At 35.3% G+C, this 18,812-nt stretch overlaps 2 protein-coding genes across 7 annotated transcripts; both read left to right on the top strand.

Annotated features, from left to right (window-relative positions):
• Positions 1 to 65: 65 nt before the first annotated feature.
• LOC112736512 (uncharacterized) lies at positions 66 to 17,099 on the top strand. Of its 6 annotated transcripts, none has more exons than XM_025786014.3 (4): positions 12,282 to 12,605; positions 12,742 to 12,849; positions 13,493 to 13,539; positions 14,408 to 17,099. In XM_025786014.3, exon 4 carries the CDS (start codon positions 14,483 to 14,485, stop codon positions 16,790 to 16,792), a length of 2,310 nt encoding a protein of 769 aa, XP_025641799.1. In that variant the 5' UTR covers positions 12,282 to 12,605; positions 12,742 to 12,849; positions 13,493 to 13,539; positions 14,408 to 14,482; the 3' UTR covers positions 16,793 to 17,099. The 6 variants fall into 6 exon arrangements, with proteins under 6 accessions (XP_072069134.1, XP_025641798.1, XP_025641799.1 ...); XM_025786012.3 differs by having other exon boundaries at positions 13,493 to 13,568; XM_072213033.1 differs by lacking the exons at positions 12,282 to 12,605; positions 13,493 to 13,539 and adding an exon at positions 66 to 221.
• On the top strand, positions 473 to 9,633 carry LOC114925095 (uncharacterized). Its single transcript, XM_072213036.1, has 2 exons — positions 473 to 1,184; positions 8,164 to 9,633. The coding sequence occupies exon 2, from the start codon at positions 8,239 to 8,241 to the stop codon at positions 8,983 to 8,985; it is 747 nt and encodes a 248-aa protein (XP_072069137.1). The 5' UTR covers positions 473 to 1,184; positions 8,164 to 8,238; the 3' UTR covers positions 8,986 to 9,633.
• Positions 17,100 to 18,812: the final 1,713 nt, after the last annotated feature.

Here is an 18,812-nt window from a genome sequence, read left to right as displayed (position 1 = left end):
TTCGTTGAGAGGCCCAATAATGAGGCCCAATGAAGTAATAGCTAATACGACGTCGTTGGGTAGCAGCGATGTGATGATGCCTTCTCTCGAAACAAAAAGAGAGAAATTGCGTGGTGATTGCTCTGGTTGGGGAAGACCGCAATTGGGAACAAACATTGCTCCGACAAATCTGTTGCAGAGAAAAACAATAAGCGAAGACGATGATTAGCATACTCACCCAGGTACACTCCCTCTTCAAGCATGAAATTCAACTCTCTTACGATTCCATGATTCTATCTTTCTATGTTTATGTTTTGTTGTTTCAAGCAAAAAAAAATCATCGCTTTTTGTTTTTTGGGGTGTGTGAATGAATGGATAGGAGCGGCTGCTTGGAGCTACACTGGGAGTGGTATTGACCGGCGCGGTGGTTCTGGAGCAGCGAAGAAACATCTACTCTTCCATCTCCAACGTCCAATCTCAATCTCAGGTCAAAATAACATAAATGATGAGAATTCATTTTTTAGTGAAAATGCAACTTTATCTGTATTGAATTTGAGAAATTATTAAGTGATTGTTCGTCGTGTGCACCAACTGTTTGTTGGAATGCCCGAGAGAGAATACTATGTCTGTTCACAGTTATGAGGTTTTATTTATGCCTTGTATCTGTTGCTTAATTTAGGGTCCTTCTTGCAAGCTTCCCCTGTTTTAGTCTCAGATGTTTCTGTAACTTTGTGTCAAAATGGTTGGTAGAATCTCAGATTTGGACTTAGAGACAAAATTGTTGTATAGAGGGTAGAATCTTGTGATGAGTGGCTTGATCATGTGCATATAGGGTAGCTCAGTAGCTAAAGGTAAAAGGAGACCAAGAAATACTATGCAAGAACCGTTAAAAAAATTATTTGGACTTAAATGGTTAGACTATTAACATAGTTTGCGATAGGGCACTATTCCGTTCATATGATCTAGCCAGTCTCACCTAATGGACAAAGCTTTCGTGTTGTTATAATGTCGAAAGGAATTCTTATGATTGATTAGATAATAAGTTGAGTTTCTAATTTATTCTTAGTTTCTTTCTCTCTCTCTTTTTAAGAAGCTAATTTATTCCTAGTTTAAATCTTATGAGGGTCAGTTTGGAACTTCCCCAAATTGGGAAACAGAGTTTCTTCAAGCTCATATGTGAATTTTTCTTCCCCACTATTTCATAGGTACACTATGCTGACTCTAAGGGTGTGGTTAGTTTGGTTGGGGTGGAATGGCTTGCTATATAACATTACTCTTTTTAAAAGGGCAATATCATAATTTGTCAGCCTGGTCGGAAGCTATATGTTTATAGTTACTTAGTTGCTGGAACTACCTTCAGGCTAAGATGTGGCAGTTGGATATGCAGCAAAGCTTCACTAAACACATGTTCACTTGTCCACAGTGATTGACAAAATCAATATGAAAAGTTGATGTTCTTGTTTGTCCTTGTGCTTGATATCAAGTTTTTACTAAACATGATTAGCTGTTGAATGAATCCAGGTATAGCATTATAAGGTACCATGATGTCTTTCTTGCTGACCATTCTTCGAATTGGACTTCAACTATCTTCCACTCTCCTCTGTTTCCATATGTTGGGTTATGCTTCTTATACATAGAATGTGTGCCATGTGATTTTAAGTCCACGTTCTTCAGCTATTCTGTTATTTTTTTGTGTGAAATTAACAGGCATGCTATATTCCATGCTCTGCTACCCTTATGTTGTAAATTTCAATTTGGACTTACTACATTTAAATGCTAACCATTTGGTTTTTATGCTCTTCTAGGTCAGACAACCCTCATTTGCTAAGAAATCCCATTCTGAATTTGCACATATATGGAACAAAGCTGTAGATCAAACATTTGGACCTTTGATAAAGTCTCTCAGCTCACGTGGATGGTAGAAATGTTATGAGCAATTTTATTTTCAATATTGATGTTTCAACTTTTGTAATTGTGAAATCAAAACATGCAATACTTGCCCTCCTTTTTACCTTCACATTCTAAATTATTTGCTAAACCGTTGTGTACACGGGCAGTTATTTGTAGACCAATGTACTACAATACTCAAATGATGCTTCAATATACAGATCATTAGATCAAGATTCCTGATTTTATTCCCCTGCACTCACTAGTTTATGAATTGTAATTTACATATTGTTTTACAATCTCTCCTCTGGCGTTCTCTAGCATGTTGGAGGTGCCTGTTGGCTGTTGTCTATAAAATGCACTGAATGTTTTACATTAATGGCTGTCATCTATAATTTGACTAATAATCGTCTTGATGTGAGCCTCTTTATGGTAGTTCTTGGTTTCAAATTCTGCGAGAATGTATCTAATTTGTTAAGGCATTAATTCATAGACTAGCGAGGAAGATGAGGTATTAGACTAGAGTAGACCCCAGGGGGAATAAGTTGCTTCATTGCTTCACTATTGCTCTTGATTTGGTTGAGGAACTTTCAAATAGAAATGCTTTCCTTTTTGGAAGTCAAATATAAAACTCCACAAAAATTGGTAGTTTCACTAGTTTGTAATGGTGAGAAGTTGGAACATCCCAATTAGAAGCTTGTAACACTTTGTGATGACATCCAAATTTGAAATTGATCACTATCATAACCTTAGATGCATTAGCTAACCATAAAGAACGAAGATTAAGGTTACTACTGGTAAGAAACAAGAAAATTTAGATACATTACATACACACGCAGATATGGTTAGGGAAGGATTTTTAAGGAACTTGGGTGGTGAGGTCAAGTTTCAACCTCAAGTTTCAACCTTGCTATAAGCTATAGTTTTTTTTTAATCTGACATAGGACCATAGAAGGCATATTATGCATGACACTGAACACTGTTGTTGGTTGTTCTACTCATGTTTGCTTGGCGAGTGACCTTTACATAGTATATTCCCATGGCCAGAAGCACAGCACAAGCAACAGCGAAGACAATGCCGGCCACAGCACCAACTCCAATTTGTTTCCTACCTTTCTGTGTTGCCAATGCTTTGTTTTCATATACTTGAGTTGCTTCCACTTGTGCTGCCATAGGCAAAGGTGAACATTTTGATGCAGAACAAGGGTCCTTGGTCTCATTTTTCTTTTGTGCATTAGGATGAAAGAAATCATATGCTGATGGTGAGAAAGCTATAGGACTCTCATATTCAAGGCCATGAGGAGCTCTTTCTTGGCCACTAGCAATAGACACAAGTATTGTAGAAAGGAGGAAGAGGAAGAATAAACCAATGCGACTCATTTTTTTCTTTTTGGTCTATCTGGTATTGTGTAAACCACTTAGAAGAAGAGAAAATAGGTAGTAGCTTTTGGATGAAAACTTGTTGGAGAGCTTCCAATGGCTTTTATAGTGTCTTGAGGAAGTGGTTGTTCCTTGTGCTTGAATTTATGTGTTGGGAAAAGGAGGCCAATGAAGGGGGGAACAGAATTATGGGTTTTGCTTTCAGCTGACCCCAACCCCTAACATTGATTGCTGTGTAATTCCCAAACTGCCCATGATTATATACTTGTATAAGTCTACAGTTGAACCAAATTAAGAATTATATTGATTAGTGGCATTTTGGTCATATACAACATTTTTCTCACAAGGTTATTGCTTATTTTTGCACTTGATGAGTCCTCTTGGGGTGGCTTTGAGTGAGAATGATGCTTATAATTTCCTCATGGCTTTGAACTACTTGAGTGCCCATACTCATATGCATACATTACAAGCAAATTGATACTAGTTAGGGAATAAAATCATATGATAATTAATTCATCACATCATTGCTTTGTGAAGGAGAAGAGGTTCAAGAAATGGCTGTATGGGATAGATTATTAGTTGGAAGGTTTGTGCTTAGCTTTATCGCTACGTGGAAGAGTAGAAGTAATTAAAAGCATGGGGTTGCCTTAGCTTAGAGGGGCAGCAAAGGCCTTTTCATGCTTGGCCTGCCCCCATCACATTATTGCTAAGCCACAAAACGCATGCAATATCACAAATGCTTAGTAGTACTAGTGTTCTACACTTCTACTTCCCCACTCACCCACTCCATGTGTATGTACATGTAATATTAACCAAAAATATTTTGTATACTCATTTTTTTAGTTCAGTCAATTTTTTTTTTTTACCGAAGATAGGGAGACTCAAACCCGCAACCTCTTAAATGAGTATGGGGAGACTATAGTTTTTAGCCAATTTACTCCATATATTAGATTTTGCATTTTATCTAATAATAAATGAGAATGAATACCCAACTTGAGTTGGTTGAATAGTGAGTTTACTTATCCATTTAAGTAAATATTGAAGGTTTTCTATTTTTTGGTTTCTCACGATATCTGTCGATCCAGTAGACGAATGACTAATCTGTCACAAATTTGAGCTTCATTTAAGGATTTGTCGTTGGTCAATGAATTGCTATATATATAAAGCAGGATTTGATGTCTCGACACTTGCTTATGCGTATACGTAAGCTAATCACTTGACCAATCCAAATTTGTTAAATGTCAGAAGTTTTAAATTCCGTCTTTTATATGCAGCAACTCATTGGTCAATAATAACTATTAATTATCAAATGAAACTCAGGATTACAACAAATTAATCCTTGGATTTTTAGATTAAAAAATATGAAAACTAAAAAAAAAAGCGACAGTAAATTTGTTTGATGTGAAAAAAAAAAAAAAAAACAAAATATAATGAGCACATATAGTGCAAGAATACAACGTAATGGGGTGAATATAACTTGTGATGTTAATTAAAGAAGATGTCAGCACTTCATGCTTGTTCTCTCTCATTTTCTGTGTATTATTCATTGTTGTTATGTTCAGTTACTTTTCATGCCTTTGTGCAGAGAAGTGGATCGCAATTGTGATTCTCTTTACTTCCTCCATTGCACCGCATATGTTTACTCTGTTTTTTTTTTTTTTTTTTACTAAAGATAGGAGACTCGAACCCGCAACCTCTTAATTGAGTATGGGGAGATTATGCCATTTGAGCTATAACTCATTGGCTAATTTGGAAAGATAAGAGACTCGAACCCGCAACCTCTTAATTGAGTATGGGGAGTCTATGCCATTTGAACTATTACTCATTGCCATATGTTTACTCTGTTTGCATTCTGATTCTCATAATTTTTTTATTATTATTTTTTATTTTATTTTTTAGATTGATTAAAAAACTATAAGAACATATATATTAGAATTTAGAAGTAATTTGAGGAGTTGGGTTAATGCATTTTGGGTTACCAAATTCAAATAATAATTCATAACAAACTAATTAAAATCAATCGGTTTCACTTTTACTTGCAAAAAAAAAAAAAACTCAATTGGGTGGGACTTATACTCGGCCCAATGGATATGAAAATATAAAACCCATACCAAAATATGGATATAGACTATGATTTACAATAAAATGAAGAGCCTTAAATCTCTGTAAAAAACTAAAGAGCCCTATAACACCATAAAACAAATAAAGAGCCCCAAAATAAAAGGATATATATATATATATATATATCAATGAATTCAGCTCTTTTGTCCCCAAAAAAAAAATAGGAGAAAAAAATTCCCTCTCTTTCTTATTAGTTCAAAAAATTAATATTTTATTAGTTGATTATTAGTTTTTTTTAAGTGTTTAATTAAGGAATCAATTCTTTTAGCCAATATAAATCTTTGAGTAAATAGCCAAATTGGTCCCGAAAGATAGCCCATTCTTCAAACGAGTCCCCGTAAGAAAAAGATAATAAAATTTGTCCCCGAAAAATTTAAAATTGGTAACGTTAGTCCTTCCGTCAGTTGGATGATGACGTGGAGGGCTAATGCCACGTGTCAGGTCAGTGACACGTGGCATGCCACGTGGCACTTGACATGTAAAAAAGTTATTTATAATCAAAATAGTCCTTGAAAGTTCAAACATAAGTCATTTTCATCCCTAAAATTTTAAAAATTAATCAAATTAGTCCTTATATAATTTTTTTTATTTTTTTGATAATATTAAATTTAAAATATTTTTTGATACTACTAATTTTAATAGAAATGTAATTGACAATAAAAAAATTAGTAATTATATCTTTTCTTCTTAAAAATTTGTTCAATAAAATTATCTCTCTCCTCTAATTCTTGTCAAAATCTCTCTTATTCTTTTCTATTCTAAAACCTTTTTCTTACGTTATTACATTTTGTTGGAATATATATATATATATATATATATATATATATATATATATATATATATATATATATATATATATATATATATACTCAAAATTGAAATGTATGTATTTGTTACCCTAAATAAAGTTATATGCTCAAAATAAAAATTTATGTATGTTAACCTAAACAAATTTAATAAAAATTTATACATCTTTTTTTTTCATTACGTTATTACTTTCATTTAGATTAACATACATAAATTTTGATTTTGAGCATATATATATATATATATATTTCATTTAGATTAACATACATAAATTTTGATAGAATAATTTCAAGCAAGGCAAAGGGATTTTACACCACTATTCACACACAAGAAAGAAAACCATTACAAGTTTGATAGAATAATTTTAGATTTTTTTGAACGTTTAAGACATTTTTTTTTATTTCCATTTGGCTTGAGATAATGCAGCCGTTTTGAAAATGGATGTCTAAGTGCTATTATGTATTTGTAATGTGAGAGACTGAGAGCAAATTAGCAACACACTGATATGGATTTTGAAGCACCAAAATTATACATTTGCCATAATCAGGAATTTAGAACGTGGTATAAATATTTTTTTTTTTTTTGATTTTCCATAATATTCCTTAACTTAACAAGTCAAGGACTAGCCAATGAGTTGCTGCATATACAAGACGGGATAATAAAAGGTGTTCTACCTAACCAAGTTGGGTTGGTCTAGTGGTTAGCTCACTAGTCCGCTTAAGCAAGTGTCGGGGGTTCGAATCCCACCTTGTGCATGCAGCAACCCATTGGCCAGCGGCAAACCCTTAAATGGAGCTCAGTACCGCGACGGATTAGTCCTTGACCTGTCGGGTTGGGGGATACCGTGGGAAACCAAAAAAAAAAAAAAAAAAGGTGTTCTACCTTTTTTTTTTTTTTTTTTTTTTGGTATGAAAGGTGTTCTACCTTATTTAGATAGATATTGTTCGATAACTAACTAGTTCTTTTAACTCCTATGGCCCAATCTAAAAACCAAAGAGTCTTTAGCACAAAGAAGTCCAATGTTTCCTCCAAACTCAAAATCGGATTATTATTAATTTTAACTCGAGAAGCTTAATTTACTGAGAAATAATTGGAAGTTCTAACTCATCTTTTTAATTGTCTTTCTAATTTCAAAAAAAAAAATAAATTTTTATTTTTTGATATTTTCAAAAATTAAAAATTTAAACATTTACTTTTTTAAGTATTAGGAGAATAATTAAGACTCCCAATCATTAATCTAATTTACCTCCTTTACTACCTTGGCTCTATATGGCATTGTAGTAGCATTCAATTGGCCATTTTCAGCGGGATTATGCGAATTCTGTTTCTATTAATCCAGAGGGTGACTCTTTATTTTGGTAAAAGTAGTAACAATTCAATATCTAGTAACTAGTAAGGTAATTACAAACCCATTTTGCTAATTTAGTTCTTTTATTTTAATTCTAGTAATAAATACATAATGAACAAATTATTTTTAAAATTACAAGTTAGAAAAAAAGTACTTTACTTTTAGATTTCAACAACTCAAAAATGCATTTAAAATATATCTTGTCTTGCTTTGAATAATATAAATAAAATTAAGGAAAAGTCTAGGGGGTCAGCAACTTTTGTGTTTTTTGACCAGCACTTAATCATCAAAACAAAAATAAGTGATCTCCCACCATTAGATGTAATCTCACATCATTAAAAACACTATTGATAGCCAATTGATGGTTACAAAATACCAAAATTGCTGGCCCCCTAGCATTCCTCTAAAATTAATATACCGAGAAAACATAATTGCCTTATATACACAAGAGTTGAACAACACTTCAGTTTAGTAGAACTCGAATAAAAAGTTAACTGTTAACCCACTTTCACCAAATTACTTGTGACCAACATATATATATTTGATTTGTTTGATTGAATAGATGAAGACTTACACCACAAGGTTCCATTTGTCGTCTTAGTTCGCTTATGCAGCATTATTACTCTTTATTCTGTTTTTAGGTCTCATCTGTTGTCCTCTTCCCCAAACGCCACAAGATAGCGCCCCGCTGCCACCATCATCACCCCGATCCCTCTATGCTGTTGTGGAAACGAGTCCATTTCCACAATGCTTCCGGACTGCTCACAAGGTTCCTCCCTCGCCGATCGCAGCACCACTCTTCCGCTGACGCAGACGCCGTCGCCGTCACGCGAGATCTCCCTAATCATAACCGCCGACTCCCCTTCCGTTTCTGCGTGTGGGTCGCGCTCAAGTTCGAGAGCCTCATGGATCAGCATTCCCGTAACGAGGTAAGTTGCACTCTCGCTACTACGGAGTGGTGCTCCCTTTACTGGGACGCGCTCCAGCTTCTGAAGAAATCTGGGATTTTCATAAGTTCTGAATCTGTTAGAGCCCTCATAAGGACCTATTCCTATATGGGTCTTGCTGAAGAAGCCATTCAGTGTTTTGATAGAATGTCTGAGTTCGATTGTGAGCCTGATGCTCATGCCTATAACACTATCTTGAAGGTTGTGCTCAAGAAAGACTTGTTTGTGTTGGCTTTTTCGCTCTATAATGTTATGCTTAGGTCTAATTCTTTGCCAGATGACCACACGTACACTCTCTTGATTGGTGGATTCTGTAAGATTGGAAACTTACATGCTGCCCTCGAGATGCTCGATGATATGAGCAAGAGGGGTGTGCTGTCTGATGTTAAGACGTATACGGCTATTATTTATGGCCTCTGTCAGTGGAAGAAGTTTGATGAGGCGTTTAGGTTGTTTAACACTATGAAAGAAAATGGGTGCTTGCCTACTTTGCACTGTTATAAGTGTCTTGATTGATGGGTTTTGCAAGAACGGGAGGACAGATGAAGCGCTTTCTTTGCTATCTTTGTTGAGGATAGATGGTTTTGCTCTTAATCTACAGAGTTACTGTTCTCTGATAAATAGCTTCATTCACGCCAAGAGATATAGGGAGGCATATGTATGGTACACCAAAATGTTTAAGATGGGAATTGTGCCGGATGTTACTTTATATGCTATCATGATACGTGGTTTGTCCGAAGAGGGTAGGGTTGGTGAAGCTGCAAAGATGTTAGATGAGATGATTGGGATGGGTTTAGTACCAGACGCCTATTGTTACAATGCATTAATCAAAGGTTTTTGTGACATAGGTCGTTTGGACCAAGCTAGATCTCTTCAGCTTGAGGTTTCCAAGGACGAACAGTTTCATAATGCTTACACCTACACCATTCTCATCTGTTGCATGTGTAGGAATGGAATGGTTGGAGAGGCACGGAAGATATTTAATCAGATGGAAAAACTTGGATGTCTCCCTTCAGTTGTGACCTTCAGTGCTCTGATGCATGGCCTTTGCAAGGCTCACAGAATTGAGGAAGCACGCCTTTTACTGCACGAGATGGAGATTGGGAGAAGCCCATCTTTGTTTTTCCGGCTTTCTCAGGGTTCTGACAGGGTTTTTGATAATGTTAGTCTCCAGAAAAAGGTGGAGCAAATGTGGTTGTATTTTTTGAATTTAAGTTGGTCTGTTTTAGGCTTTCTATTAGCAAATTTTATTTTTAATTTTCTAATTCCATGGTTTAATTCAATTCTTATTTCTTCTACTTAGCTTTTAGCTGAGTTTTGAAGCATTTTATGCGTTTCTTTTACTGTGTTTTGCAGGTACAAGGGATAGGAATGATTCGCTGCAATATCTGGCTTGAGCATTAGGCCCGAGCCTAGCTACGTTGTGAGTGTGCTCGAGCATGGTAAAATTTTGACAATGTGCTCAAGTACAGCATAAACACACTCTAGAACAACAATGCATAAACAGAAAAATCTGTTCTCAAGTTTAATGATTAGTAAAATGCCCCTTAGTAGGTATAAAGTCAACATTGGTGCATGCCTAACCTAACCTAACCTAACTTCTTCCCAGAAGACTAAGGAAGCTGAGGAAAAGTGTTTGAGAGAAGACTGAATGTTTTGGAGGTTCATTTGAGGCACTTGAGACTTTCTCAGGCTCGTCTTTGTATCTCAAATGGAGGATTCCACCTGTACTTCATTTTCTTCACTTTTTTTAATATCTTTGTGGTTCACTTTCCCATAATCTGATGTGATGTTTAAGAGTGTGTACCATAAACTAATAGGATTTTCTTCAAATTTAGAATACCTGAGAGTGAAAATTAGATTGTATGAACATGCTAGTGATTGAGAGTTACTACAAGTGACTTCCCATCACCGCTTGCCCTGCTTTGTTCAATGTCTTTTCAGTCATTTAATTGTTTCTCCTCCTTCCTACTTTAAGTTTTGCTCAGGAGACTATAGATGTTCCAGATTGCTAGGTTTTGGAATTTGGGTACAAAAGATGCTATGCTCTTCTGCCTAATCTTACCAAAGAATTTGCTTCTAATTATATGTTTATAGGCAAAGTATTTGATTGAACTCTCCAAGAGAGCTCCATTAGATGGAGTTGCCCAATTTATTTACAAAAAGGTCCCAACTCACTATGATATATTTACAATTACACCCCAGGCGACAACCAGCGGTGAGATCTTAAATAGCGGAACAAACTTGAAAATTGATCTGAGACACAACTTCTTGGGACAAAACCCTGTTATCCAGGATGTTGCATTCACTTCCCTCTCTTGGCGTGTATAGTTAAGCCGAAATTGAATGTTAATCTCACAATTGGTTTATATAGTCAGTCTCTACAATCTCTAATATACTCCATTAATAGTGTGTTATGTAGTTTGTGAGTTTTATCATTGTGTATGTGTTGCAATCACTGCTACCACTTGCACTGTTATTGACTATGTAATCATATCTAGCTTTGTTAAAGTGTATAAGAACATAAGGATCAACTTGCTATACCAGTGAATCTCTCTGGAATTGTTTTCTAATTTGCCCTTGTAATTACTTGAACTTCTGATTTGAAAATGTACTGATACTTCAAGCTAAACTTTATATTACAGTATTCCTAAAATTTTTCGGTTGTTTTCATTTTAAAAATATTTTTTAAGGAAAAAAAAGAAAAGAATGAAATCCACCATTGAGTATATGCCCTCATGCCCCAGATTTGCTTCCGTCTCATCTATGTTTTTTCACATCAAAATTGTTGCCATTTTCTATTGAAAATCTGGACCTGTATGTGAGGTTGCATTGTCATAGTTACTTCCTAGTACAAGTACTTAATTGGAATAATCTGATAATAATGCACTTGTTTGTGCTAGAATTTTTGTCTCAACTGTCAATTTCAGGTTCTGATGATATGTTCCTTAGTTGATATCAGGTTTTTCACTTTGTGGATTGTATATGGATAAAACTAGAAGTGGTGAGGATCTCAGCCATGAAGAAGATAAGGTTTTATTCTGGGATAATGTATCTTTTGAAGGCGATAATGATGGCGAAGAAGATTATGAGTTTGACGACACAGATGAATATGCGGTGGACGTAATTATGTGCAATGAAATAGAGTGTGACATGCAACAAGTTGAAGAGCAAAAATTGTGTTTTATCGAAGTTATTGAAGACTTAGATAGTTAAATGTATATGAAAATGACCCAGGATCGATGAAAAGGGAAATTTGTGTAGGGTGATTTTGTGCATGGAACAATATTAGAGCAAACTTTAGATGAGCATATTTGCATTATGTCAAAGCGGCAAAGACTCACCAAGTGGGTCCCAGAAGTGAGTGAAGTGAAGTTGAGAGTGAAGACACATATTCAAACTGTCAGCTGAGTTAACAGTTAAGTTGGGCTTTGACCAAAATATGGGATTAGAAGCCTTTTGACTTTAGGCCTTTAGTTAATGCGGATTTACCTCAATAGGAACACTCACTTCCCCTACATTAATTTGGATGCTATTTTTTTTTTGTGACTGAAATAAACTAAACAAAGAAAAATAAAACAAACAAAACAATGAACTGTTTAAATAGAGGGACAGTCCCTTTAAGACTATTCTTAAACTCCTCCCAATGTGAAAGAAACTCTACATGTGAAAATTGTAACTTTGCATAATATCCTAGAACAATCCTCAATCCTAGACATTACACCCATATTTCACACACATACACAACACACTCACACATACTATCATGAATATTATGGATTCTTAAACCAACAATAGAACCCAAATGCAGCGTTGTATGAGGCCTCTGCTGCGTTGTATGAATGAATGCTATTTGATTAGTTTGCATTCATTCATTTTTCTTCTATTGCAAATTTGCAATTGAAAAAAGTAAAAGGCTTCGTTAAGAGGCCCAATGAATATATCGAGAAGTAATAGCTACTACGACGTCGTTGGGTAGCAGTGATGTGATGATGCCTTCTCTCGAAACAAAAAGAGAGAAATTGCATGGTGATTGCTCTGGTTGGGGAAGACCGCAATTGGGAACAAACATTGCTCCGACAAATCTGTTGCAGAGAAAAACAATAAGCGAAGACGATGATTAGCATACTACCCAGGTACACTCCCTCTTCAAGCATGAAATTCAACTCTCTTACGATTCCATGATTCTATCTTTCTATGTTTATGTTTTGTTGTTTCAAACAAAAAAAATCATCGCTTTTTGTTTTTTGGGGTGTGTGAATGAATGGATAGGAGCGGCTACTTGGAGCTACACTGGGAGTGGTATTGACCGGCGCGGTGGTTCTGGAGCAGCGAAGAAACATCTACTCTTCCATCTCCAACGTCCAATCTCAATCTCAGGTCAAAATAACATAAATGATGAGAATTCATCTTTTAGTGAAAATGCAACTTTATCTGTATTGAATTTGAGAAATTATTAAGTGATTGTTCGTCTTGTGCACCAACTGTTTGTTGGAATGCCCGAGAGAGAATACTATGTCTGTTCACAGTTATGAGGTTTTATTTATGCCTTGTATCTGTTGCTTAATTTAGGGTCCTTCTTGCAAGCTTCCCCCTGTTTTAGTCTCAGATGTTTCTGTAACTTTGTGTCAAAATGGTTGGTAGAATCTCAGATTTGAACTTAGAGACAAAATTGTTGTATAGAGGGTAGAATCTTGTGATGAGTGGCTTGATCATGTGCATACAGGGTAGCTCAGTAGCTAAAGGTAAAAGGAGACCAAGAAATACTATGCAAGAACCGTTAAAAAAATTATTTAGACTTAAATGGTTAGACTATTAGCATAGTTTGCGATATGGCACTATTCCGTTCATATGATCTAGCCAGTCTCACCTAATGGACAAAGCTTTCGTATTGTTATAATGTCGAAAGGAATTCTTATGATTAATTAGATAATAAGTTGAGTTTCTAATTTATTCTTAGTTTCTTTCTCTCTCTTTTTTTAAGAAGCTAATTTATTCCTAGTTTAAATCTTATGAGGGTCAGTTTGGAACTTCCCCAAATTGGGAAACAGAGTTTCTTCAAGCTCATATGTGAGTTTTTCTTCCCCACTATTTCATAGGTACACTATTTCAATTTTATTATTCAATTCATAATTCTATCATTGCATTTGTACATCAACCTATCATGAAACTTTTTTTTAATCTTGGGTGTGGTTTAGATTCACGTAGTAATTAAAATTAGTGACCATTTTTAAATTTCCATTTGTATAATAATTACAAATTAACAGAACACTAAATAATTATTAATGATAATTTAACTATTTATGAGTGCCTTTTTCTCAACAAAGAGTGTGCCCGTATAACTTTATCGAGCACGTAAAACACATATAAAATGGACATAAAATACATGAAGGTATGAGGCGAATTAATTAGCTCATTCATTAGTTTATGTATGCATATAATATAATAATATATGAAATGAGGGGCACAAAAGTAAGGAATCCGAGGCCATATCCACCGAACATAGTAATATTGTGAACTTTTTTTTCGTGATGGTTATGGTATTTAAATTTTTGTGTCTAATTTATTAAAAATTAATATTTAATTTAAATTATATAAAAATAGCAGTTTATTGTAAAATTATTTTTCTTAGAATAAACTAGCAATATAATTTGAATTTAAAATCTCTTACCTACTATCTAAAATTTATTATCTTTTATGAAGTTTATGGTAGTTGTACACTTGTAGGTAACTAGTTATCTTCATTGGCACCAAAAAAAAAAAAAAAACTTTTTTATAATGACTTGGTAGGAATAATCTCTTCATGTTTGAGTGGTTAGTAATATTAAATTAGTCTTATGGACATTTTCATCTATCGGCCCCCCAAAAAGAGACTTAAAAAAGCCTCTCTGATATTCGTTATAACTTATAAATTTATTACTCTTTACTCTCTTTTTAGGTCTCACCTGTTGCCCTCTTCCCCAAACGCCACAAGATAGCGCCCCGCTGCCACCATCATCACCCCGATCCCTCTATGCTGTTGTGGAAACGAGTCCATTTCCACAATGCTTCCGGACTGCTCACAAGGTTCCTCCCTCGCCGATCACATCACCACTCTTCCGCTGACGCAGACGCCGTCGTCGTCACGCGAGATCTCCCTAATTGTAACCGCCGACTCCCCCTCCGTTTCTGCGTGTGGGTCGCGCTCAAGTTCGAGATCCTCGTGGATCAGCATTCCCGTAACGAGGTAAGTTGCACTCTCGCCACTAAGGAGTGGTGCTCCATTTACTGGGACGCGCTCCAGCTTCTGAAGAAATCTGGGATTTTCATAAGTTCTGAATCTGTTAGAGCCCTCATAAGGACCTATTCCTATATGGGTCTTGCTGAAGAAGCCATTAAGTGTTTTGATAGAATGTCTGAGTTCGATTGTGAGCCTGATGCTCACGCCTATAACACTATCTTGAAGGTTGTGCTCAAGAAAGACTTGTTTGTGTTGGCTTTTTCGCTCTATAATGTTATGCTTAGGTCTAATTCTTTGCCAGATGACCACACGTACACTCTCTTGATTGGTGGATTCTGTAAGATTGGAAACTTCAATGCTGCCCTCGAGATGCTCGATGATATGAGCAAGAGGGGTGTGCTGCCTGATGTTAAGACGTATACGGCTATTATTTATGGCCTCTGTCAGTGGAAGAAGGTTGATGAGGCGTTTAGGTTGTTTAACACTATGAAAGAAAATGGGTGCTTGCCTACTTTGCGCTGTTATAATGTCTTGATTGATGGGTTTTGCAAGAACGGGAGGACAGATGAAGCGCTTTCTTTGCTGTCTTTGTTGAGGATAGATGGTTTTGCTCTTAATCTGCAGAGTTACTGTTATCTGATAAATAGCTTCATTCACGCCAAGAGATATAGCGAGGCATATGTATGGTACACCAAGATGTTTAAGAGGGGAATTGTGCCGGATGTTACTTTATATGCTATCATGATACGTGGTTTGTCCGAAGAGGGTAGGGTTGGTGAAGCTGCAAAGATGTTAGATGAGATGATTGGGATGGGTTTAGTACCAGACGCCTATTGTTACAATGCATTAATCAAAGGTTTTTGTGACATAGGTCGTTTGGACCAAGCTAGATCTCTTCAGCTTGAGGTTTCCAAGGACGAACAGTTTCATAATGCTTACACCTACACCATTCTCATCTGTGGCATGTGTAGGAATGGAATGGTTGGAGAGGCACGGGAGATATTTAATCAAATGGAAAAACTTGGATGTCTCCCTTCAGTTGTGACCTTCAGTGCTCTGATGCATGGCCTTTGCAAGGCTCGCAGAATTGAGGAAGCACACCTTTTACTGCACGAGATGGAGATTGGGAGAAGCCCATCTTTGTTTTTCCGGCTTTCTCAGGGTTCTGACAGGGTTCTTGATAGTGTTAGTCTCCAGAAAAAGGTGGAGCAAATGTGCGAGGCTGGTGAAGTTTTGAATGCTTACAAGCTTCTCAAACAACTTGCTGGGAGTGGGGTTGTGCCTAACATTATCACATACAACATTTTAATCAATGGTTTTTGCAAAACTGGTAATATCAACGCTGCTATCAAGCTTTTCAAGGAGCTGCAACTAAAGGGGATCTCACCTGATTCTATTACTTATGGGACACTTGTTGATGGACTTTATAGGGCTAACAGAGAAGATGACGCCTTTAAGATCCGTGAACATATGTTGAAGCATGGTTGTCAACCTGGATTATCAAATTCTAATGCCCATATGAGCTGGTTAAACAAAAAGGGGAAGGTCTCGATGGCCTTCAATATTTACTTTGAATATCTGAAAAGCCTTCTGAAGTGGGATAATGATTCAATCAACATGTTGGAGAACCATTTTATCAGAGGAAATGTGAAAGAAGTAATTCGAGGCTTACTGGAAATGGACTTCAAATGTAGAGATTTTAATTTAGCTCCATACACAATTCTAATTACTGGGTTCTGTATGGCAAAAAAGGTAGATGAAGCATTAGCTATATTTTCTGTTCTTGGTGAGTTCAATATTAATATAAATCCTACAAGTTGTGTACATTTGATTGATATTCTCTGTGAGGAAGGGAAGCTGGATGATGCAGTAAACATATTCCTCTACACCCTAGAAAAAAGTTTCATGTTGAGGCCAAGAATTTGTAACAAGCTCCTCAAATGTCTCCTTCTTTCGATAGATAAAAAGGATTATGCTATTGATCTTGTTGACAGGATGCAGTCCCATGGATACTGTTTGAATTCACATCAGTATGACAAAGCAATGTACGTTATTCGACGGCTAAGGAGAAGGAGGAGCAATAAAATGCACTATTTTAAATGATTGAATAACTCCGACTATTCAAGATGGATATTATTCTTTATCTTGTGATGAGTGGCTTGATCATGTGCATATAGGGTAGCTCAGTAGCTAAAGGTAAAAGGAGACCAAGAAATACTATGCAAGAACCGTTAAAAAAATTATTTAGACTTAAATGGTTAGACTATTAGCATAGTTTGCGATAGGGCACTATTCCGTTCATATGATCTAGCCAGTCTCAGCTAATGGACAAAGCTTTCGTGTTGTTATAATGTCGAAAGGAATTCTTATGATTGATTAGATAATAAGTTGAGTTTCTAATTTATTCTTAGTTTCTTTCTCTCTCTTTTTTTAAGAAGCTAATTTATTCCTAGTTTAAATCTTATGAGGGTCAGTTTGGAACTTCCCCAAATTGGGAAACAGAGTTTCTTCAAGCTCATATGTGAATTTTTCTTCCCCACTATTTCATAGGTACACTATGCTGACTCTAATGGTGTGTTTAGTTTGGTTGGGGTGGAATGGCTTGCTATATAACATTACTCTTTCTAAAAGGTCAATATCATAATTTTTCAGCCTGGTCGGAGCTATATGTTTATAGTTACTTAGTTGCTGGAACTACCTTCAGGCTAAGATGTGGCAGTTGGATATGCAGCAAAGCTTCACTAAACACATGTTCACTTGTCCACAGTGATTGGCAAAATCAATATGAAAAGTTGATGTTCTTGTTTGTCCTTGTGCATGATATCAAGTTTTTACTAAACATGATTACCTGTTGAATTAATCCAGGTATAGCATTATAAGGTACCATGATGTCTTTCTTGCTGACCATTCTTCGAATTGGACTTCAACTATCTTCCACTCTTCTCTGTTTCCATATGTTGGGTTATGCTTCTTATACATAGAATGTGTGCCATGTGATTTTAAGTCCACGTTCTTGAGCTATTCTGTTATTTTTTTTGTGAAATTAACAGGCATGCTATATTCCATGCTCTGCTACCCTTATGTTGTAAATTTCAATTTGGACTTACTACATTTAAATGCTAAAAGTAAGCTAGTCACTTGACCAACTCAAATTTGTTAAATGTTAGAAGTTTTAATTCTATCTTTATATATAACAACTCATTGGTCAATAATAACTATTAATTATCAAATGAAACTCAGAATTACAACAAATTAATTCTTGGATTTTTAGATTAAAAAATACTGAAAACTAAAAAAAATAAGTGACGGTAAATTTGTTTGATGTATATATATATATATAATGAGCACATATAGTGCAAGAATACAACTAAAGGGGTGAATATAACTTGTGATGTTAATTAAAGAAGATGTCAGCACTTCATGCTTGTTCTCTCTCATTTTCTGTGTATTATTCATTGTTGTTATGTTCAGTTACTTTTCATGCCTTTGTGCAGAGAAGTGGATCGCAATTGTGATTCTCTTTACTTCCTCCATTGCACCGCATATGTTTACTCTCTTTGCATTCTGATTCTCATAATTTTATTATTATTATTATTAGGCGAATTCTCTGGTATAGACAGGGGGACAAATCTACACATATAGTATTGTGCTGTTTGAATTTTAAAGTGACAAGTGTTTATTGAATGGGTAAAGTAAATGGGACAAATTCTGCAGCTGCTTCAGTTGCAGGAGTACTTGCATGGTTGCACGAGTGGTTATCAGAAAAAAGGGGGTGTTACTTTTTGAGATTAATAGAAAAGTTATAACTTATTAGACTAATTAGAAATAGTGCAATTAGAAAGTAGTTGGGCTTATTCACTTTATATTATGTTGGGTATTTTATTGGGCCTATAAAAAGAAGAATAATTTAAAACAATTTAAACAATATCTCTTAGGCCTTTTGTAAGATGAAAATCAAAACACATATATAATGATTAATCATATCAAATAAAAAACTAAACAAAAATAAATTAATATAAAATAATTAATTATCCTGATAGATTATAATTCACTCGCAACTTCACTCACAACGTGAAAGAATAATAAGGATCTATTATTAATATTTATTTGAAAAAAAAAGTAA

This window comes from Arachis hypogaea, chromosome 13, assembly GCF_003086295.3.
Source record: "Arachis hypogaea cultivar Tifrunner chromosome 13, arahy.Tifrunner.gnm2.J5K5, whole genome shotgun sequence".
Lineage (NCBI taxonomy): Eukaryota > Viridiplantae > Streptophyta > Magnoliopsida > Fabales > Fabaceae > Arachis > Arachis hypogaea.
This window is presented reverse-complemented; position numbering and strand designations above follow the sequence as displayed.

Coding starts and splice junctions, on each gene's coding strand:
- LOC112736512 (XM_072213033.1), top strand. CDS start 201: ATGATTAGCATACTCACCCAG. Junction 222..12,741: donor TGATTAGCATACTCACCCAG/GTACACTCCCTC, acceptor ATGAATGGATAG/GAGCGGCTACTTGGAGCTAC. Junction 12,850..14,407: donor ACGTCCAATCTCAATCTCAG/GTCAAAATAACA, acceptor CTCTCTTTTTAG/GTCTCACCTGTTGCCCTCTT.
- LOC114925095 (XM_072213036.1), top strand. CDS start 8,239: ATGCTGTTGTGGAAACGAGTCCATTTCCACAATGCTTCCGGACTGCTC.